The sequence below is a fragment of the Diuraphis noxia genome, unplaced genomic scaffold (genome assembly GCF_037042655.1).
Source record: "Diuraphis noxia isolate RWA-SAM2 unplaced genomic scaffold, SU_Dnox_SAM2 contig0002, whole genome shotgun sequence".
NCBI lineage: Eukaryota > Metazoa > Arthropoda > Insecta > Hemiptera > Aphididae > Diuraphis > Diuraphis noxia.
In genome coordinates, this window is record NW_028301712.1 from 22,944,440 (window position 1) to 22,968,114 (window position 23,675).

Genomic DNA, 23,675 nt, shown 5'->3' on the forward strand with positions numbered 1-23,675 from the left:
TTTCTAATATACAATTTTCGAGTAAAATATTTTATGCAAACCTTTTTTTTTTTTTTTGGATCATACCGTTCTGTAAAATTGAGTTATATTTTATTCCATTCTGGAATTATACACCCAGCGGAATTTCTGCAATATTATTTTCTGGATTTTTAGTTTTTACGTTCTACTGATATAAATTCTTATAAGTTTAAATTCTATGCTATCTACTTTCTTTCATTTTATTTTCTGTTAAAATATTATCTGGGCTTTTTGTATTCTGGCAGCTTTCAATTCTCTAATATTATTTTCTGTAATTAAACATTCGACTAATCTACATTCCGGCGGTTTTTTTTTTGGGAAAATTTTATGGATACGAAAATAGGAGCTCTATAGTACGCAATTTGTACACATAATATGCTGACCCATATATTATCATATGAATTAAAAGTTAATAAAAATTACTGTTGGCATTTAATGTAGGTATATTATATATGATATCTCTCATTTAAACACAAGGTTTGCATTGAAATGAAAAAAAATACCATTATTCAGCTTTGTTGTATACAAAGAATGTAATAAATAATTAAAAAACTTCATTTTTCGAAATAAAGGTACGTAGAAAAAAAAAATTCAAACCTCGCGACCGCCTGGACCGATCGATCGTTTGAAATACGGTCCTCTGGACGTTCCGTCGCTTATTGCTGTGCAACCGAGACCCGTGTGCACTTTAGATTCATATTTAACTTGTAGAGAATTTTCCTGGCTTTCCGATTATACTATCGAATCGCTTCGCCACCTTCCGAAACATTGTCAAAAAAATTTAAAACCTCGCGCCCGCCTGTACCGATCGATCGTATAAATCTAAGTAATACTTATATATTATAATAATAAACAAACAGTATAGTATTATAGAATACTAAAATCAGTATTCACTGGGTGAATCACATGGCGCTATCTTGTGTTATAATGTAATATAAGCGTTGAGCGCCTCGAAAATAATAAACTGCAACCAGGCGTACAAGGTTTCTTATCACTAGTCGTCCGAAAAAATAGTATTTATGATAATTTCTCATTCTCATCAATGTCAAATATAAAATAATTTAATTATATTAATTATTATTAACGACTTACTTATACATTTTTACAATAAAATATAATCTACAATGTGCAATGCTGGTATTAAATATGAAGTTTAAACATAAAACAATAATAGTATAATTGTATAAATATAAATATTAAATGTACTAGTTGGATGTATTCATACTTCATAGGTATAACAATAATTAAATAGGAAGTTAATCGTTCTATTCATAAGTCTTACAAGATACAGGTGAGGTAATCATTAATTACGAATTACGACTAAAGGCACATTGTAAATGTATAATATAATATGTATCAGAATCATGTAAAACTGATTTAGAACAGTTTTTTTAAGTCTATTGATTTCAGTTTAATGATGTTTCTCAAACAACTAGAAAAGTTGACATTAATAAATAACTAATAAAATGTAACTGAAAATTTTGCATCTGATTAAATAATAACATTATTAAATTCTGTATCTGTGATCATAGTGAGTTTAATTTAATTATATAACACAGAACAATACCAAGTTATGTATTATAGAAATATAATTTCAAAATATGCTCTGTGATAAGAATATCAATAATAATTTTAGGCTATTTTTATTAATGAATAATTTATACTATTCGTTTTGCAGGTGGATGACGTTCTAGCATATATGGTTTAAACATTTTTATTCATTATATTTATTCATAAATCAAATACAAATTGAACATTTAATATTGTTAAAAATATAATATGCCCTCTGAACGTCGTTTGTGGAAAATAGTATTTGAGAATTTTTTAAAATCTCTTCAACCTAAACTTAAAGAAAAACCAATCGGTTCTGATGCTCAAGGCAATAAATATTTTGAGTTAGAAGCGGATCCTCGAGGTGGTCGTAGATTGCCAAGAAGATGGTTTGTTCCAGCCAATGAAGAATCAAGTGTTCCAACACCAGAATGGTCACAGTGGTTAAGAGGAAGACGCGATGAACCACCAACTTCAGAGGAAATTGCTCATAATGAAGCTATTGCAAATATGAAAAAAATTAATGCTGAAAATATTGCACAGAAATTTAGACTTACAGACTCTACAGATAATGAGACAGAATATCAAGAAAATAGTAAAGGGTTTCCTGATATGTCTGAAAAATTTGAAAGACAACCTGGAAATTTAAAAAGTAAAATAAAATAAATTTTAGTCAACAATTGTTCTTTGTAAAATATATTGCAAAAATTAATTTTCTGCGTATTATTTAAGTTTTGACAATCCTTTTTGAGTTTAAGTAGAATACAGTATTATCATAATTATGTCCAATAGAAAATAATAGTTCATGCATACAAAATATTTTTGCTTAAATACCTTGAGTTCACTAAATTATACAATCTAATTAAAATATTATTTATGTACGATGACCATACTTTAAACCCTTGTGACCATTATTGTATTGTTTATGAGCCAATAAAAATTGTTGGCTTTAATCAAATAAATTAAAAAAAAATATTTTTGTTTTTTAAGTATTTTCATTGATTATTATCAATGGTATTTACTAGTAAAATTATAACATACATAATTCTTACTAAATTTCAAATCTAATTGTACATAATATAGTATTTCAATGAGTAATTATTATTATTGACAATTGTGAGTGGATTTTAGGTATGTGATCTCATTTGATGCTACTTATAATTTTTAGCATAACTAATAGTTTTTAAATGCATATCAATTTAGCCAACTATAAAAACTCTAAGATTCTTGGCCTTTAAGTTAATTTACTAAATTTCAATAATATTTTATACTTAACATAATTAAGTGTGATGCAATTTAATAGATATTCATAATTTACAAAAAGTTATGTGATAATGTAGTCAATATTTTAATTTTAATAAATAAATTTGTATATATCATATACAAGAATTTCACAATTCTGTTCAATAATAGTATGAAATTTAAAATTTTACAAATACTAGAATAATAAGTGATAACCATGGTAGTATACATTTTGAAATTAAATTAATAAAAATTGCAAAAAAAATTTTATTTACAAAATGTTATAGATACATTATAAAATAATTAGTTACATAATATATAATGTGTTAATATTAAAATAACTAAATAGTAAAGTAAAATAATAGACATTTCAACTGATTCAACCAGAAAAGTCACTATGGTCAAATAACGCTTGATCATATAGTTCAGCTTTAACTAAACGTCCGCCAAAGAATCGACCATTCAGGGAGTCTCGAGCTTGTTCGGCCTCTGAAAGTTATCAATCATCAATTAATATTGCAACCATTTACAAAACAAATTATTTTTGCAAATTACCAGACATCTGTGTAAACTCCACAAAAATCTTTACAATTGTATCGGAATCATCATCTACACTATCTGATTGCTTTTCTTTATAAATAATAACACGTTCAACAACACCAAACCTGTAAAAAATAAATATAAATATTATGCGATATCAATTAAATTAATGGGATTTAGCTACTGAGTAGAATGAGGCAGCAGTACCAACAGACATAGTCACTGGTTTTACTAATGGCCTTTCTCTATAAGTAGGCAACTATTTATAAAAAGAGATTGCCATCTCTAATAAGAGGCAATTAAAAACTATTATAAATTAAAGCTACATAGTATATCACATTATTAACAGTTAACCTTAAAAATAATGGAAAATTATTAAATCACCAAATTGTACTTTAAATTCTTTACTTTATACTTTAAACATAGATAAACACTATTGAAAAATAAAAAAAGATATTAATTACTTGCTACATTCATCTTGAATTTCTTCTTGTAAACTGTCATCTACATCTTCTACACCAACCATGTTTCTGAGTATAACAACTCTACTCTATATTAACATTTTAAACAAATAAAATGAATTGTTAAATGTCACAATGAAAGTTTTAAAATAGTTTCTAATTGCATAACTATTTATGCATAACATTTTTTTTTACAAAATGATACAAATAATAAAATTTGATTTTTATCATATATAGTTTGAGTATCTGAATTGAAAATATATACTTGTAAAGCCATTCAAGTAATTGCCTTGATATTGAAGGTGAAGCATGGGAATTTTTTTTGATGACAAGTAATTTAAAAAATATAATTATTGTTACTAGTTTTAAAAGTAAATTTAAAGTAAAATAGTAAATGGTCATTTAATTATTAGTTCTAAATGTTTAATTTTGATCCTTAAATATTTATATTCTATATTCCAGAAGAGAACAGGCCGTGCCAACCTACATTTGTTCCTCTACACAACATTCTGCCTAAGAGGAACCAATAGTTTTGATATTGAGTAACATAGGAGGATACAAATATAAGGCACGGTTTTTTGTGGAAATGGTACAGAATCACTAGTCTTATAGATATATTTAGGTTGGGTGAAACTAAGCTGTATGTTTTATTAAAATATTATTACATTTACCTCAGTTTTCCTCATTAATTTTTGCATAACAAGATGTCTAGCACTTTGCCCTTTAATAGACATATTTTCTTGTTGTTGTAATGTTTGAGGTTCAGTTTCTTCTAATAATTTTTTTTGTAATTCTTCTTGTTTTTTTTGTTGATCAGCTCGTTTTAGTGCATCTGCTGTTACTGTTGGAATTACAGGGGCAGCCAATTGTGTAGGATTTATAAGTGTTGGTGGAGGAATAGCTTGTTGAATAACTGGACTCAATGCTGCAGTTCCTAAAAACAATATTAATATAAAAATATATATTTGTATCTTTATGCTTTATTAGTTACATGAATGTATGGATAGAAAAATAAAATTACCAGGAATTATTGGTACTGGAGTTCTTATTTGTTGTGGTATAGCAATTCCTGGTGGTGGTATAGTAGCAGCTGGAACAGCAGGAGTTATACCTAATGTAGTAGGTAATTGTTGTAAACCAGGTAAAACAGCTGTTTGAGCACCTAATTGAGAACTTAATTTACTTAAACCTAAAACAGCATTAGTAGCAACCGCATCCATTGCTTGAATTTTTGCTGTAGCTGCTGCAGCTGCAACAGCAGCAGCTGTTGGCATATGACTTGAAGCTGAAGGACCCTGAAAATGTGTATATTAAAATATCTATCTCATTTATTTATAAATATCTTAAACCGTACCGCGAAAAAATAACCCGGGAAATTTAGACCCCGAAAAAATAACCCTATAATATGAGTTTTTGCAAATTAATCTCAAATCAACATAAATGTATAAAATACCTATTACCTACGTACAATTGTTATGTTCCCACAAATACTATTAATTTTTAATTCAATGATAAATTATTGTATACCTACGATAAAAACGATTAAGACCACGGTCTGTCTGTCATATCGATCAGATATACAATAACAAGGTACAGTGACGTATTATAACGGATAAGAAAGGTACTACTAACTTTATCTTAAATGTAATGTAATGTGGTAATTTATAAAGTTGGCTTTTTTGCCAATAAATAGGTTACAAGAAGGTGTTGAATATTTAAAATCAATTATTCCTTTTGGTGCCGAGAAGTTGTTTCAATATTTTGAGACGAAACCTATGTGAGTGGAACAATACATCAAATAAATAAACAAAACACTCTATGTTTAAGCGTTCGACATTTTCCAGCGATGTTCCCTCCAGAAACTTGGAGTGTTCAACGAACGACACTCGAAAATAACCAACAATGTTTGTGAATCTTAGAACAATCAATTTTGCCATTTAGTTGGAGGAAAACACCCATCGATTTTGACGTTAATAACCAAAATAAAAAAAATTGTATTACAAATTTAAACTTTATTACCAAATTATTGTATTATAGAAATCAAATAGTATTGTATTCCACAGTTATAATGAGAATTTTTTATTTATATATTATTGACATTGTATTACAAATTTATACTTTATTACCAAATTAATGTATTATAGAAATTGACAAATTGTATTATATTCCACATTTATAATGAGAATTTATTAATTATATATTATTGACATTGTATTACAAACTTATACTTTATTACCAAATTATTATATTATAGAAATTGTATTGTATTCCACATTTATAATGAGAATATTTTATTTATATATTATTGACATTGTATTACAAATTTATACTTTATTACCAAATTATTATATTATAGAAATTGACAAATTGTATTATATTCCACATTTATAATGAGAATTTATTATTTATATATTATTGACATTGTATTACAAATTTATACTTTATTACCAAATTATTATATTATAGAAATTGTATTGTATTCCACATTTATAATGAGAATTTTTTATTTATATATTATTGACATTGCATTACAAATTTATACTTTATTAGTTACAAATCATTTTTATTATAGGGTTATTTTTTCGTGTGGTTATTTTTTCGGAGTTTTTTTTTTTCGGAGTTTTTTTTCGGGGTTATTTAATAGGTAAATCATCTTAAAACATACATGAAGAGCATTCGGAGGAGTAATGGCACGTCCAACTCTTAAATACTGGCCTCCAAGGTCAAAAAGATTCATTGAAGATATTGCTTCAATGGCTGCTTGACGACCTTCGTATTCGATGAAACCATAGCCACGATGTCTATTTGGTGTACTACCTTGGGCAAGTTTACACGTCCTAATTGGGCCAAATGCTTCAAATACACTTTTTATGTCATCTTCTGTTAAGTCTGGATGTATAGATGCTACATAAATACGGTTATATTGTTTAGCTTCTTCCTGAATTTCATCAATGACAGATTGTGCTTGTGGCATATTGCTAGGACGCCCAACCTATATAAAAGACGACAGTACTATAAATATATAATGAATTCTAAACTGCAAACCTATTAATTATTTATCACTTATTTTTAAACCATACAATAATACTAGGTTTATAAGATTATAAAGACAATTATGTAATACTTACAACTTTAATATTTCGACCTCCAAGCATTACTCCATTCATTTGCTCGAGTGCAAGCTGAGCAGCTTCTGGTATTTCATATTCTACAAATGCAAAACCTTTGTGCTTTTGAGTAATTGGATCCCAAGACATGTTAATTGATTTAATACAACCAAATGGTGAAAATGCTTGTTTAATTGAATCTTCTTTAAGTTCAAAACTAATACTTCCAACATATACTCTAAGCATAATATGAAAAATTAAATTAATAGACTATTGATTTTAATATAATTTATATCAATTTTGAAAATAATTTTAAAACAATCAGATCTTATCAGCAAATAAATCACTAATTTGGGAAACACAATAAATGTTAACATTTAATAGTCTCAACCAGTTCTCAATATTGTATATTATTTTACATCATTTTGTTTATTTATTGAATAGAAATATTCTACAATAAGTGTATATATATATAACTTACCTGCACATTAATATTAAAGCTTGGTGACGATGGAATGACTTGGCTTGTTGTTGTTGATGGGCTAGTGTTTGTTTCATTAATACCATTTTAATACTTTGTTCCATAGCATATTTTTTTGCTTTAGCGACAGCTTCATTCTGTTCTGCACTCAATTTAATTAAAGGAGCAGCAAGAGCACCTAAAATACCAAGCCTTGAACCAGGACCTATAAATAATATATAAATTTAAAATTATATCGCAACCAAATAATATTCTCTTATGTAATTTATAGAATTCAATAATTTATAACATCAAAACTAAAATATAAAATATGAAGAGCAGTTTTTCTACAAAAAGATTAAAAACATCAAGTGTTATACCAACAAGATTAATACTATAATAAGTATAGTAATAAGAGTATAAGAATACCAAGAACTATACTTAAAATTTAAATAGTATAATGACTAATGAGTAATCAAGTTTATTACATACAGTTTAAATAATTGAATATTTAATTTAAGTAAGTTTAAGAAAAAAAATTAATAATTATATCATTATAAACTTATAAGCTATATATATAAGTAAATAATTAAATACCTGAGATTAAGGTTCCAATTTGATTGAAATCATATGGTGCAGTAGTGAATGATGCATTTCCATTCACTGAAATAAAAAAACATGTCAATAAAATAATACAATGCAACAAGATATAAACATTAAACGTCAAAATAATTTATTTTTAAAGAATAGTTATGAAAGGATTATGTATTGCCTGTAAAAAAATATAATTTACTATATATATATATATAAATATACAATATATATATATATATATATATATATATCAAATAATTTATGCAACTAAGATATTTAAAGCATAAACATAAATATAATTTAAAATATTTTATAAAATAGTATTCAGCAAATAAATGAACATATTTGCACTAAAAAGAAAAAAATTATAACCATAATAAAATTACTTTTCTGAAAGAAACTATGAAAAGTTGCAAAAATCATATTTTTAATAAACAAACAGCAAAAAAGTTTTTTAATAAGACTTAGAATACAAAGAAATTAGATTTACACATTTAGGAAATTTATTATATTTTTTTTAATGAAAATGTATTTTATTTTTTTATTTGCTGAATGTTTAATATGTATTAAATAACACCATTAAGGTATGAGCAAACATATTGCGTTTCCATTAGAGACCTTAACCACAACCGGTAGTAGGCCTGACTTGCTCAGGTGGCTGCACTTGCTAGTAGAGGGATATTCGTCCGGAGACAACACAGAAGAGCATGACGAAAACAAAAACAAACCAAAATAAAATATAAAGTAGATAAATGTTTAAATTCTCCTAATTTAGTCGTCAATTATACTTACAACGTTTTTAAACAACCACAGGCCTACCCAATGGACCAATTTGAAAGTTAACTCCAAAACTGAAATCAATTGATCCAAAACAAACACAATATTTTGGATGAATAATGATTCTAGAAAATTTACCTACATCCTTTAAATCATTAAATAAAACAATTTAGCAACCGTGATATAACAGTACCTATTAATCCTACTAATTACTTTATTAATATATTAATAAAGATTTATGATGCCATAAAATAAGAAAAAGTTGCTAAATTTTTGGAAATTTTGATGAATATATCATTTACAATTGAATTTTTAACATATTAATGGTGATTTTCTAATAAAATATAATTTTTTTCAGAGTTCTGACATGTTTATAGACATGCATAATGCTATACACATTAAAACATAACCTAATGTGAAATAATTTAGTTTTTTTATTTGACGAGGAAAAAAAGAACAATTTTGAGTAACAAATACATCATAAAATAATGATTCAATTTGTGAATATTAGTATACCAAACATAATTGAGTCACAATATCTCTCTGTTTTTTTTGTTAATAAAATGGAACATTTCAATGAATAAAGGTTAGTATTATCATTGATTATATATACATTAAAAAAAAATAATTACATGAAAATAAATGTTTATAAGTATTGTACACACCCTTCCCTACAAACTAGGTAATTTAATCTTTTGATGTGTGAGAAGCGTATAGACTAGTGCTATCAGTAAACCGCCTGGAACATCTCAAAAAAAAAAAAAGAATATTGATTAGTTTAACTAGTAAAGATTGTATTCGTTAGAGTATATATTTTTGATTCATTTTAAAATGTGTGACATTTTATGTAATTATTAGCATAGATGATTATATTTTTTGAGAGAATTAACTTTAACTAAAAAATAGTTAATATGATACTTAAATTATATGAAATAGGTAGAATAAAATTTTATAAGAAATAAGTCTCCTAACAGTAAGTTAATAAAAATTTATAAGTCAAGTTATTTCCTTGAATTTAAAAGTGTTGAATGTTTTTTAATTAAGTGATATAGGTATAAGATATAAATTAATTTAATGACTATTTTTTTCCAATATTTACAAATTGATTTATAAATTATAACAGTTTTTAATATATAGATATAAAAAACTATTTAAACTAAAACAAGTTATTGAAAAACAAAGAATTTATTGATTATAAAATTATTAGATATACCTAATAAGCACCCAAGATAATACATAAATATAAAGATATGGACATTTATCGTCTATAAAAAGGGATTTCAGTACCTTAATTTAAAACAAATATTTTGAAAACAACTAAAAATACAATACCTTCGTGTTTTGGTATTTTAGCTTCTGGTTCTTCTTCTGTACCATTTGACATGACTGGTGCAGACACGGATGCAGGTTGATAGTTATTGGAATTGGCTGTTGTCAGTGTGTTAATAAATGGTTGTTGTTGCTAAATAATTTAATACAATAGGTTAATAAAAAATTATAAAACATATTTATATTTATTAAGTATTTAAATAGCGAATAGCTAATTAAATTATATTAATTAACTATATTAATGCCCAGTTCTATAAGCTATTACCAAATCTTTCATTGAAATGCATCAATAGTGAGGCAGATCCCTTAAAAATAATTTAGTAACCCGTCATTAGTCCATTAAATTAATCAATTTTCTTTGTAATATAACTCACTATAACTATTGTCAATGTTATAAGAATAATTAAAATACATTTTTATTTAAGATTTATAATTTTTAAAACTATGTTTAAAGATGATTTCATTTTGTATCTAAAATATTACTTTTCTACTTAACTTTACAAGAAAACATCTAATTTTCTATACTTTACTTTTCATGAGTAGGTATGTAGCCACAAGAATAAATATATCAAGCCATAAATTTAAATATTTAATCTTGGAAAAAATTTCAAATCATAATGAATATTTTATTTTTAACATGAATTATGAATTGAATTGAACAGTTTATGATGATAAGTAGTATGGTATTAAAAATCCCAATAATGCATAAATAATAAATATGTATGTTATTTTTAATAAATGTTATTTTAAAATTATACTAATAGGTATCGAAGTCTGTCATATTTATGATGATAACTATATACCTATATAAAATAGGCAACAGCAATTTAAATCATTCTAGTAGAAGGCGTTTTATGATCATTGATCTGCTTAAAATATATTAACACTACTACCAATATTACTAGAAATATTTTTTTTTTTTAAACTAAGGCAACATACCAATACCAACAGATTAAACATGAAATGCAAGCGTCGTAAGAGAACATTTAACAGATATTCACTTACCTAATACAACAGATGAAGAATTTACAATACAAGAGACTTGTAAATAAAGTATAAATAAATACAGAATAGGTATTTAGTTTCGTGAAAAAAAAAACTATTTTTGGAGAGAAATACAAAATTTTGTTGAAGTCTAGTAATAACTTATCATAGAAACTAAGAAGTTATGATCACTTGTCAAAGGTACCTAGCCTTAACATACCTATATTATTTTATTTAGATTCTACTTTATTTTATTTAATCATTCATGATAAAATATATTTTATTAATTAAATATGTTAAAAATAAAAATATTTAGATATTGTATTATAATAAATAATAATTTGGGTACCTAACTAAATACTATTAAAAATGTATTTAAAAAAAAAGTTTTTATACTTACCAACCCAACACTTCCGTTCATCATGGTTAATTTGAAACTATTGAAAAATAATATAATGACTATCTACTACCTACACAATACAATAATTTATCAATCAGTTGATTGTTAGGTACGAGGTCTAACCAAAACAAAGTTAATGGAAATAAAAATGAAAATTACACTTTATTCACTTGACAGAATAAGATCAAAATTGAAAATAGTAAGCACTAAGAATATTGTAGTGAGAATGTGTAAATATGATCGAATCCAAGTAACAAACGCTGAATTTGGAACGATAAGCCGATATCTATGAAAACAAAATTGAAACAGTAAAACAAAGTAGATAGACCGTAAACGACAAGAACATTAAAATATAGAAGTATTTTCAACTTTATATATTTTACAATTTGGTATTTGTTCTAGAATTCTAGATTATAGAAAACCATAGGGTTTAAGAGTTACGACATTCGCCTGACATGGATCATGGACAAGAATACAAAATTACAAAAGAAAATGGTTGAACGTTGAACCACAGAATGATGAGATCAACCAATCATCATAGAGTAAGTAATGTTTTCATCATGGAAGAATCATATCAAACATATTAGCGCTAAAATCTAAATTATAATGAAATATATTGTAGGTAAATACTAAATACTAAATTTTTAATGTGCAGTTGTACAGAAAATATCGTAATTAATTATGAAGAACTCACTGATGTTGATAATATTAAACATTAATCTTATGCCAGATTTTAAAAATTATAGTTAACTGTTATATATGGTACTAAAGTAAGATATAGTTACCATTGTTTATTTGTTTGTATAATAATAATATACATAAGGGTTTTTGTACATTTAACATTTTAATAAATGCTTATACTGATAGACTATATTAATCATTAAACTATCGGACTGATTCAAGAAGGAAAGGGCAAAGTCCTCCCCCAAAGTTAACATAATTCCATATTTTTAGAGATATTAAATTTAATAAATAATAATCTATAGTAAATTAAATCAACGTAAAAAATATAATTAAAAATAATAATAGTTATACCTTATACCTATGTGTTTATTGTTATTATTATATTTTACATAACATTAAAGAAGTTGAAGAAAATAAAAAGCGGGTAAGTCGTGGATGTCGCTCTGCTGTACAGTATAGGTTACAAGTGGGTTACTGCAGTAATGGATGGAATTAAATTTGAATCCAATGATATTATATCATTCATCATTGTATACGAAAAACGATTCTGGGTGGAAACGGTTTACCTGTCTAGGATATATTATAGATTATTAAAAATTTTCAATTTTATCTATTAAGAAAATTTTTTATGAATTTCTAGCTTAAAATAATTTGTGAATTTTTGTGATTTTTATGTATTTTGTCAAAATTTAAACTTTGAATGCTTATAAAAAAAAAAATTGTGACTACTGACTATGTATTTCTTTTGTTTTTCATTAGTATATGTTAAGAGCCTAGTATTAATTTTTCAAGCATTTCTGCCTAACAAATACATTTTTATCGATATTAATTTTAAAAAAACTAATAATGATCGAAAATTTCAAATACCAATGAATAGTTCAACTTAAGTCGAAAATTTTTGAAAATTGCATGGTGGATATAATATACTTATATAAACATTCAGTGAAAATTTCATGTAAGTAAAATTTAATGGTCATTTGTTTTAAAGTTAGATCAAAAATCAAAATCGTTTTTGTCGAAAACTGATTGTGCGTAAAATTTCCCGTTTTTCCCTTTAATATTTTATTCATCGCTCAGAATCTAAAATCGTTATAGGACTGAGAGTAACATTGATGAGTCCTGCAGTGACAATAAAATAGACAAAGATGTCTCGGTACTGGAAGAAAGTATCGATGTACAGAATGATGGAGACGATGAAGATGATTACAGCGCCGGCGGAATGGCAGGGCAGAAGGGGCAGCTGCACAGGGCCCCGCCATTTTAGGGGCCCCGCGCCTAAAATGGCATGTAATAATTTGTAATACTATAAATTTGTTTTTAATATTAAAAATACAAGTCCCATCTGTAGTGGTGCCTCGTGGGTTTTTAATGAAGTGCATATCAAAAAAAAAAAATGTAACCAATATATTATATTACGAATAATTTTATGAATATTTAATTATAATTTCGATAGAAATCAGAAATGCGATTGTTGTTTTAAATTTACGATGATGATTGATGAATATTATCAGCTTATATAATAATACGCGTGAGAGTAAAAACAAATTATAAGACTGACTAACAACGGCAACGGCGACGTCTAAAATAATTCGCTGAAAACAATGTAATTTATTATGTGTACATCAATTCCAATAATTCAATTATAACCCGAGTTGCGTGTTTTTCTTTCCAAAAATACGTATAGTTTATCGTATTATTATTCATTTATAGTTGAAGAATGATTGTGTACTCCTTATCTTGTATGTGATGGGTGTCCGCATGACCACGAAGACACAATCGGAGTGCACTTTCTGTTTCATTTCATTTTTTTTTCATTTTAGAGTTTTAAAAAATAAATCCAAATTGAAAATTGTACGTATACTTTGTTTAATTGTGTACATAAAAAATAAAATATTTTTTAGGGGTTATGTAAAATAGAAAAAAAATGTATTTTTCTTCTTTAATTTGTATAGGGCCCATGAAAAAAAATCTGCCCTGGGCCCCGCAAAATCTCCCACCGGCACTGAGATGATATTCAAATTGACCTTCCAAGACCAAAGACATCTTCAACTATAAAAATAAAATCATCAAAAAAACCTACATTTGAGGATAATTTGCTAAACATTTTAGAAAATCGACGTCCACAAGATGCAGAAACTTCTTTTTCCTTCCAGTCTGGGTAAAAATATCGTCATCATGTGGATACCTGGACACTCGGGTATAATAGGCAATGAAATAGCCGATGAACACGCCGCAATTGCCATCAACAACAAAGAAACCGTCTTAATTAATAAAATGTCATACGACGACGCGAAAAATCTCATAAATGAACGTACAAAATATAAATGGCAAAAAATATGGAACATACAAAACACAAAATTGAATGAAATAAAAAGAGACATACATCGTTGGACTAATCCTTACCTCAACACCGTTAAGAAGATACGGTTCTCAACAGATTCCGTAGTGGTCACACCAGAATTACTCACGGCTTCCTGATGACAAGAGAGGATCCCCCCCATCTGTCAAACCTGCGGAACCTTGTTAACAGTCAAACACCTAATAACCGACTGTTTAATGTTCAATCAAGAACGGGCCGAGCACAAGATATCCTACAACCTATAGACGACTCACTTGGACCCAACCATAAAAAAAACATTGATTTAATTAAGTTTATTAAACAAACAAAACTTTTCAATCTTATATATATATATATATATAAAAAAAAATTATTATTATTATTATTAGCACTTAATTAGTATAATAACCTCTTTGTAACTAATGGCCTTTGTTGTCGATGTTATTTTTTGCGATCAATAAAAAAAAAAAAAAACTTGCAAATGCAATAGATACCTTCTCTGCAAGTGAATACTTGTGCTATTCCTTTTAACTATCCCTATTCCAATCAAACTTTACCTGAATTTTCTACGCTAGGCTCAACTATAAATCCACATCGAATTGAAACAATAAATCCTACATTACATTCTTATTATTCACAGTATAATCCTCAAACATATGCGTCTTCCTCACATTCTGCTACTGTATTACAACATTCTGATTTTGAAAATAGTAATAAATAATAATACACTATATATTATAATGATATTACAAAAAGGTTTTGTATTATTTAAATTTCAAATATTTTTAATTAAAAAGACTTATTACATAAACTGTTATTTATTTTGTATTAAATCGACATGACATCTGTTCTAAACTAATGCTTGATAAAAAAAATATACACATTGAATCTATATACAAAAATATAATGGGTAATAATAATAGTATAATAGCAATATAGTTGCAAAATTATTTAAAATTAATTACTTATTTAAATTGTATTATTAATCTATACATAATTTGTAGTCTATATTAAGTAGTATTAAAAATCAATATAAAATAATTTTATATGCATAATATCTATCATAACAGTATCTACTGTAGAATTATATTATAATATATCATGTTATATGTATAGTATATTCTTACGTAAAAATAATGATGATATTTTAATCAAATGTTATATTATTTTTCATCGACTTTATTTTGCCACTTAAAGGCATACACAACCCAAAAAAAAAATTTTTTTTTATGCTTGGTTTTTATACTTAATGGTATAAAAAAATATATCATGAAAACAGAATGTGAAAAAAAAAATTATTTACAGAGTTACGGTGAAATCCAAATATACCTGTGACGTCATTGCGTCGGACGTCTCCGCGCGGCACTGGCAGGCGGTCGCAGCAACCGTATGAAGAATATGTATAATAATATTCTCATCGCCTGCCGATCGCTGATCGCCGATCAAATATATATTTTTGATTTCCATAAATAGATCCTTAAATTATTTTTAAATTATAAATATAACACTATTTCTAAATACTTATAAATGATACCCAAGACTTATTGTTGATCGAAAAATGCATTAATTACAATATTGTGTTTCAATAACAACTTCGACACTTCGTCAGTATTCAGTTTTCGCCTAGTCGGTACGTAGTGCACTAGTGCATCGCGTAATATTATTTTTGTTCTGTATGTATACAATAGTTAATAATATACTCAATATTCGAAGAAAATAATGCCGTATTGTAGTGTATTTGGATGTAGAACAATAAAGGAACGCATAGATTTCCCAATCGCGATAATTCACCTGTGCGTTTTAATAAATGGACCAATTTTTGCAAGCGCAAACATTTTAAACCAACTAATAATTCTGTGATATGTTCCCATCATTTTAAAAGTCAAGATTTTGATGACTTGAACATTTTAAAACAAAAATTATTAGGAGACAAATACAAGTCAAGAGCACCCCGCTTAAAATCAGGTACAGTACCAACAATATTTGTAATAAATAATGATAAAAGTAGCGATGGTAATACAACAACTAAAAAATCCCGTTCTGAAAGAATAAAAAATCAAGAAAAAAAAGATATGGTTGAGAGTTTAATTAAATTAATTTAAACGGAGTCGAAATGTCACCATTGAAAACACCACTCAATGTAACTCTGCCTAAAAACATCGCACCTATTGAACGACCTGCATTGGAAATAATGCGAAATTCCCATCGTTCACGGTTTATTAATATTAGTTGAATATCTTTTTTAATGTTTTTTATATTAATCATTAAATAACCATTTTGTATATTTAGATTGTGTTATATTAACAAAGTATTACAATATTATTATATTTTAATTCATAAATTACAATGTCCTAAAGAAAACAATTAAAAAATGATTACACTTGTTTAAAATAATTATATTTTTACTATATATATATATTTATACTCTGATTCACAATATTGTTATTTGTTAGTAATATTATATATATATACTTGATTAAGCCGGTAATTTTTTTGAATTTTTGAATCCTACATATATTCCATTTGGTTCTGGATATTCTTCTCTTATTTTCTGTACAACACATGCTGGCAAAACCACTCGGTTTCCTTTTCCCATAGCAATCCAAGAATTAACCCAAGACGTATACTGTTTATAACAAATAAGTCTCCACGTTTTATTTTCTGGATGATGTTGCTTCAATTTTTTTTTATTAATTCTATTTTTAGTTTTTAGTATTAAATTGTGTCTAGTTATATTTAGTATTTCTTTATCCAATATTAGTTTCGAAAACGATTGATTTAAAGTAATACATTTTCTTGTTCTCGTATTTTTTCTAAATTTGGTAACTCATTGCAGCATAAACACTCGATATCACTAAGCATGCCTTTACAATATCCACAAGAACACCAATTCGAATTATTTAATCTACCTTCATAATTGATAGCCACAGAATTGTCATCATCTTCTTGTAAGTAACGGTCTATACCTTCAATGTCAGGATCAAAATTGAATGGTATTAAAGACATTATTATTCTGTGTATCAGTAATGAGTTTTATAATGTAAATGTATTAATATATTTCACTTGGTATTATAAACAAAATTAAATTATAGCAAATAAAAATGAAATACACCATGAAACTGCACCAAAATAATGACAGTCGACATGTCAACACTCGACATTCGACGATAATAATAATAATTTTTATACGTTTGCAGATGCCGCTCGAAAACAGTCGACGCAATGAATTGTATTAAAATAATACTATTATTTATAACTTTATAAGTATTTAGAAATAGTGTTATATTTATAATTTAAAAATAATTTAAGGATCTATTTATGGAAATCAAAAATATATATTTAATCGGCGATCAGCGATCGGCAGGCGATGAGAATATTATTATACGTATTCTTCATACGGTTGCTGCGACCGCCTGCCAGTGCCGCGCGGAAACGTCCGACGCAATGACGTCACAGGTATATTTGGATTTCACCGTAACTCTGTAAATAATTTTTTTTTTCACATTCTGTTTTCATGATATATTTTTTTATACCATTAAGTATAAAAACCAAGCATAAAAAAGAATTTTTTTTTTGGATTGTGTATGCCTTTAAGTGCATGTTGCGGATTATTGAAATACTTAACAAAGTGTTCTAAAACTTATTTGGCATTTGTTGACGAATTTCCCGTACCTCTTTGATTTGTTAAATCGTCCATTGCACAACTAAAGATGTCATCATTGTTGATGCCATCTCAGCTACGTCGAACCAAATTGTGTAGCATTTGTCACAGTGACAGCGAAATTGGGTTCAACCAGTATACTTGTTTGAAAAACTCTCAATTTTTTTGTCATTATTCCGAAAGAACATTCTATGTGTTGTCGAGCTCTTGATAACCTATAATTAAAAATCCTCCTGTCGTCGTTTAATGACCTGCCCGGAAAAGGTCGTAACAAATTTGGATGTAACGCGAAAGCTTCATCGGCGACGAAAACATATGGAAGAGGAACGCCGTTATCATCACCAGGTAAACAAAATTTAGGTGGCAAATTTAAACTATAATCGTATAATTTTTTACCAAACACTGATTGTTTAAAGACATTACAGTCACTTTCTTTACCATAAGAACCCACATCTATAATTATAAAACAGTAATTAGAATCACAAATCGCCATCAGGATGAGTGAAAAATATTGTTTATAATTATAATAGAATGTTCCAGTGTTTTTAGGACATTCTAAACGTATATGTTTGCCGTCTATGGCGCCAACGCAATTTGGAAATTGGGCTTTCTCAAAATATTCAGCTGCTATGTCTAACCAATCATCAGTAGTTGGTTCTGATGACATTTCGATTGGCTGTAATATGTTCCATATAACCTCACAAGTTTCACGTACAATAATTAATATTGTGGATATTCCAATTAAAAATTCAAAGTGTAGAGTGGAAAAGTTAGAACCAGTAGCCAAATATCTGTATAAACTCATTAGGTATAGACAGTTGGTATTAATTAAAATAATTATTTTTTAATAATTAGTGTTTGTCAATTTAATATTTTATTCAAAAATATATTGTATAGTTATAATAACGTCAATTAATAATTGATAGAAATTAATTTCCAAATTTTCGAGATTTTGACAAATTTTGTCAACATTTAAATTTTATTTTAACATACAGGTATATTGGTATATACAAAAACACACACACATTATTCTAAAATCATTATTCATAACATTCATCGCTCCGCTCGTTATCTAAACATTATTATTTATATAAATTATTAATATTTTCATTATTTTAACTTTGAAAAACACGAGGAAAATATATATTTACGACCTACGTATAAGTATTGATTATAAATCCTAGTATTTATAATCAACGATATTAGTATACCTATAATAAATATAAAGAAATTCAAATTTCGTATTAAATATTTCTAAACCATTTTAGATTCTGAACGAAGTGATGACTGTATTGATTTTTTTTGTGTCTGTGTACAGCATAACTAGTCGAAATAATGCTTCGATTTAAAACTTTGGGGGGTGGTTTTTGATGTAAAATTGAAGATCCTTGGTGCATTATAGAGGTAAAAAGTAAAAATTTTCCAACAGTTTTAAAAAAAATCGAGAAAAACAAAAAAAAAAAAATGACAGAAAAACGGGAATTTTTATGCAAAATCAGTTTTCGACCAAGTCGATTTTTTTATATGGTTGTAATTCAAAAACTAATCACTGTAAATACTTGAAATTTTCACCAAATGTTAATGTAAGTGTTATCTATATACAGTTTAATTTTTGAGATATTTATAATGAAAATAATTATAGTAAAGGGACTTGTATAGGCAATTTTTTATATGAACCGGAAAAATTTTTAAATGTCATTACTAGCATGACAAAGTAAATATTTTGTCATGATCATTAGTTTACTATAAAAAAATTTCACTTATTCTGTATGTAAAACCATTGAGTAAAAAATTTAAACTTTAAACTCAATGGACAATGGTAAAACTGTATAAGACCTATGTAGCTGACTTATTGAAAATTGATAATTAACAAATAGTTAATAGCACGGATATATACAAGACGTCAAGACTGGACACGAGAACTGTCGAGAAGAATATTGTGGTTACGATTTTACGAAATGTATTTCAACAGGCGGAGTTCGGGGGGGATATTTTCCTTTTTGCATTACTAGCGCCGTCTTAGTGGATACTTATTGAACTAGATCACATTATTACAAATTTATTAATAACTAGTTCCAAAAGTATCCACTAAGTCGGCGCTAGCATAGAACAATATAGGTAGTAATGCTAAAAGGAAAATATCCCTCCGAACACCATCTGTTGTACTGTACTAATTACTGTCTGTACTACATTTCGTACTTTCGTAGTCAACCCCCATTCCCCAATACCCTCCAACCACAGATTATATAAAATTATAAAATTGTATTATATTTTATATAATCTGTGCTCCAACCTCGTCGTCACTAGTCCAGCTGTATACCTATCTAGTCCGTGGATAATAGCATTCAAAACAGATAAGAGTTAAGAAACAGATATTAGCATTTAACAATAATAATTGAAGAATAAGATAATAATGTAGTATTATTGAATGGTAAATAGTAAATACCTACTGTAAATAAATCATTTTTAATTTAACTAAGTATTGAATGTCTTAAATATTATTAATTTATAAGTGTCAGCTTTTAAAAGTACATAAATGTAATTTCAATATAATTATAATATCACTGTCATAATATACTATATTTTTAACCTTCTCATTACTCAATTATATGTAGGTACTAATGTTGGATTTGGTTTGGATTACTTAAATTGAAGACCAATGGCACTCACAAATAAATTATTATTGAGTCAAGTAGCTGGTTATACCATTGCAGCAATTCTTTCATTATGCATCATCATACCAATGAGTCTTCATCAAGATGAATTTAAGTAATAAATTCAAAGCCTATGTTGGTACTGGTTAATTAATTCATTAACATTACAGAGGACACTGTCTTTTGTTCTCTTCTGGCCAATGGCTCGAGAAGAATGGTCAATTTTTAGTGAATTGGGCATCTCAAGCTTATTGTAACTATTCAATTTTTGTTGGAGTCCTGCTGTTAGTTATATCATCAATACAGACCTATAGGATGTCAATTTTTGCTTATAAAGGAACTGACAGGTTTGTAATCTATACATTTACATTTTTCTAGATATTGTTTGTTTGTTATTATATTTTAAATACAGCAGTTTATATAATTTAAAATTCAAGTTAGGTACCAATAGTTTATTAATATAAAGTTAGTTGAGTATTATTTTTTATATTAATGTTTCTATATTTAACTACAACAAATCCTTCACCACTAGGGTTTTTGAAAACAATTGTGAAATACAATTTAACTGGTTATTTTTGCTTTTTCAACTTAAACATAGTCATTTATCAAAAAAAAAAAAAATATACATATAAAATAATTGTTTATGAGGAACATCTATACGTTATAAATTATAATCAATAATTTAATAATGTACCAAAAAATTACTTGTTTAATAATTAATATGTACTTTTCAGTTCTTTTTTATTGACATTTATTGATGCCATTACATGTGTACTTATGTGTATATTTACAATCAATGCTGCTCTGATGATAACATTTGGATTTATGACTTGGTGTAATGACATGATTGAAAGATTTCCATCGTAAGTAATTTTTATATTCTGGCAATTAACTATTGTGGGGGTTAGTTAGGTTGATACAGTAAGTTGTAAACATGTATATATGTGGCATGGTTTGTCATTTAGAACCCTGATGGGTGACCACCTATCTTTAAATTAGTAGCGGGTGTTGCATACTCTTAATCACATTGTGTGACTGATTGAAGTAACCACGCTACCAAATTTTTTTTTAATCTAAATAAACAAGCCTTGGTAAAAAATAAAATAAACAAGTCTATGGTGATTGGCATACAAAGAGTTTAAGTTTAACAATTTTTAATACCAAATTAATTCATATCTACTTTGATGTATTGTAGACAGCCGTGATTTAGTTATTCACAAATGCAATGTAATGTTATTCAATAGAATGAGTGCAGAACCGGAATATATTTGCAAATTGGAACTGATAGTATAGTGTTTTGATCGGATTGTGAACTTGGGATTTATACTACTCATGGTTCAATAAAATAAATTATTACATGTATGAAATTAATAAAATATTTGTAGCCGGAGGATTCATTTTTCTGGGAAAATTATTAAACATGTTTTTTTCGCCAGTACCCTATATTTTGGTTTGTTTAAAAGTATAAAAAAAAAAATGGAAAGAAAATTTTCTTTGGTTGTTTATTTAACTAATTAATTTTCAGTTTGATGGCAATATGCTATTAATTTCAATTTAGTATTTTTATACCTAATACATTGTGTATTATACATATTATATTAATAAAAATTGTACTAATATATTTAAGGTGTGAAATGGCTGCTGGAAATCCTATTGATATTCAAGATGGAATCGATACATCTGGTTTTTACTTTCAACTTGGAGTAGCTCAGGTATTATAAAATTTGTTGAAATTTTTAATGAGTCTACTTAGTTATTAAGTTAAAAACAATTAAATGATAAATTAACTACAGACCTATAATATACTTATGGTTAACTTTTGTTATAATGTGTAATTCTGAATTAGGTATGTTAGTCTAAAAATATATGTCTAACATATTGTATTGACTAAGCTAAAAATAATGAATAGTGTACTTGATACCTATATTTTTAATACCTTCATAATTACATTTTTATAGTTTGGTATATGGGCTTCATGGTCTTGCTGGGTTGGTTTGACAGTTTGCACTATGTGTAAACTTTGTTATTATCATCAAATGAGTAATATGAAAGCTTCAATGTTACGAGAAAGACAGAAGCTTATTGATGAAGGTATGGCTGCACCCACCCGAGTGACTCCATATACTACTCAAACAGATAGTACTTCAGATGAAAGTAATAATTCTAAAATTGAATCACAACCATCAAAATCTATTAATGACAAAAATATTAAATAGTTCATTATATTAAAATTATAAGTGTAATTTATTTTTTATTTCATTAAATTAAAATTATTACAAAATATATTGAAGGTTTTGTTTGTTTTATTTTTTTTTATTTTGAATCAACTTTTATTGAGATTAATATTATTATTATTATTGAATATATATATTTTTTTTATTAATTATACTTGGAAGTATAATTTTGTATTTTTAAAATTCAAATTAAGTATAAATATTCATGAATATTTATTAGTGTTAAGCGGCCCATACACGATACAATTAATCGCACGACAGATTGTACAACAGTTGTATGACTTGTCGTACGATAGATTTTATGCAAGTTCAAACTTCATCTCGTCGTACTACACGTTGTACAACAATACCATACACGTTACGATAATCGTTTGTGAAATCGTACCAAACAAAGTTGTACAATCTGTCGTGCGATTAATTGTATCGTGTATGGGCCGCTTTAGTAATTATTTAAAATTATATTTTGTATTATACATTAATTATTTATATATTTTATTGTAGAAAACATATCTTACAAATTTATGTGTATGTGTATGTATATGTATGATATTTATAATAAATACTTTATTGATATACCTATTAAGTTTTTAGTAGGCAGATTTTTATCTGCTTATTTACATAAATATTAAAATGAATACATG

At 26.7% G+C, this 23,675-nt stretch overlaps 3 protein-coding genes and 1 pseudogene across 9 annotated transcripts; 2 read left to right on the forward strand and 2 right to left on the reverse strand.

Annotated features, from left to right (window-relative positions):
* The first annotated feature begins 1,053 nt into the window (after nt 1-1,053).
* Nucleotides 1,054-2,281, forward strand: LOC107164388 (NADH dehydrogenase [ubiquinone] 1 alpha subcomplex assembly factor 2). Its single transcript, XM_015512197.2, has 2 exons — nt 1,054-1,309; nt 1,697-2,281. The coding sequence occupies exon 2, from the start codon at nt 1,798-1,800 to the stop codon at nt 2,233-2,235; it is 438 nt and encodes a 145-aa protein (XP_015367683.1). The 5' UTR covers nt 1,054-1,309; nt 1,697-1,797; the 3' UTR covers nt 2,236-2,281.
* Nucleotides 2,282-3,058: 777 nt separating this feature from the next.
* Nucleotides 3,059-11,924, reverse strand: hfp (Poly(U)-binding-splicing factor hfp). 3 transcript variants are annotated; one of them, XM_015512400.2, is made up of 12 exons: nt 11,623-11,924; nt 11,464-11,533; nt 10,083-10,212; nt 7,977-8,042; nt 7,401-7,605; nt 6,941-7,157; nt 6,478-6,804; nt 4,834-5,107; nt 4,484-4,746; nt 3,816-3,901; nt 3,367-3,476; nt 3,059-3,300 (listed from the first exon to the last, which is right to left on the reverse strand). In XM_015512400.2, exons 2-12 carry the CDS (start codon nt 11,485-11,487, stop codon nt 3,191-3,193), a joined length of 1,812 nt encoding a protein of 603 aa, XP_015367886.1. In that variant the 5' UTR covers nt 11,488-11,533; nt 11,623-11,924; the 3' UTR covers nt 3,059-3,190. The 3 variants fall into 3 exon arrangements, with proteins under 3 accessions (XP_015367886.1, XP_089077126.1, XP_089077125.1); XM_089221000.1 differs by lacking the exons at nt 10,083-10,212; nt 11,464-11,533; nt 11,623-11,924 and adding exons at nt 8,592-8,640; nt 8,766-9,308; XM_089220999.1 differs by lacking the exons at nt 10,083-10,212; nt 11,464-11,533; nt 11,623-11,924 and adding an exon at nt 8,592-9,308.
* A 3,741-nt stretch (nt 11,925-15,665) lies between these two features.
* On the reverse strand, nt 15,666-18,224 carry LOC107167357 (P2X purinoceptor 7-like; annotated as a pseudogene).
* A 128-nt stretch (nt 18,225-18,352) lies between these two features.
* Nucleotides 18,353-23,607, forward strand: LOC107164226 (transmembrane protein 179). 5 transcript variants are annotated; one of them, XM_089221007.1, is made up of 6 exons: nt 18,353-18,491; nt 20,762-20,915; nt 20,971-21,147; nt 21,535-21,663; nt 22,428-22,512; nt 22,759-23,607. In XM_089221007.1, the coding sequence occupies exons 2-6, from the start codon at nt 20,806-20,808 to the stop codon at nt 23,014-23,016; spliced, it is 759 nt and encodes a 252-aa protein (XP_089077133.1). In that variant the 5' UTR covers nt 18,353-18,491; nt 20,762-20,805; the 3' UTR covers nt 23,017-23,607. The 5 variants fall into 5 exon arrangements, with proteins under 5 accessions (XP_089077133.1, XP_089077132.1, XP_089077130.1 ...); XM_089221006.1 differs by lacking the exon at nt 18,353-18,491 and adding an exon at nt 20,303-20,506; XM_089221004.1 differs by lacking the exon at nt 18,353-18,491 and adding an exon at nt 20,304-20,684.
* Nucleotides 23,608-23,675: the final 68 nt, after the last annotated feature.

Excerpts from the sequence above, each read along its gene's own strand:
- LOC107164226 (XM_089221007.1), top strand. The coding sequence starts at position 20,806 with ATGGCACTCACAAATAAATTATTATTGAGTCAAGTAGCTGGTTATACC. Across the intron at positions 21,664-22,427 it reads ATGATTGAAAGATTTCCATC|GTGTGAAATGGCTGCTGGAA; the intron begins GTAAGTAATTTT and ends AATATATTTAAG. Across the intron at positions 22,513-22,758 it reads TTCAACTTGGAGTAGCTCAG|TTTGGTATATGGGCTTCATG; the intron begins GTATTATAAAAT and ends ACATTTTTATAG.
- hfp (XM_015512400.2), bottom strand. The coding sequence starts at position 11,487 with ATGATGAACGGAAGTGTTGGGTTG. Across the intron at positions 10,213-11,463 it reads TGAACGGAAGTGTTGGGTTG|CAACAACAACCATTTATTAA; the intron begins GTAAGTATAAAA and ends TAAATTATTTAG. Across the intron at positions 7,606-7,976 it reads AATTGGAACCTTAATCTCAG|GTCCTGGTTCAAGGCTTGGT; the intron begins GTATTTAATTAT and ends TATTATTTATAG.
- LOC107164388 (XM_015512197.2), top strand. The coding sequence starts at position 1,798 with ATGCCCTCTGAACGTCGTTTGTGGAAAATAGTATTTGAGAATTTTTTA.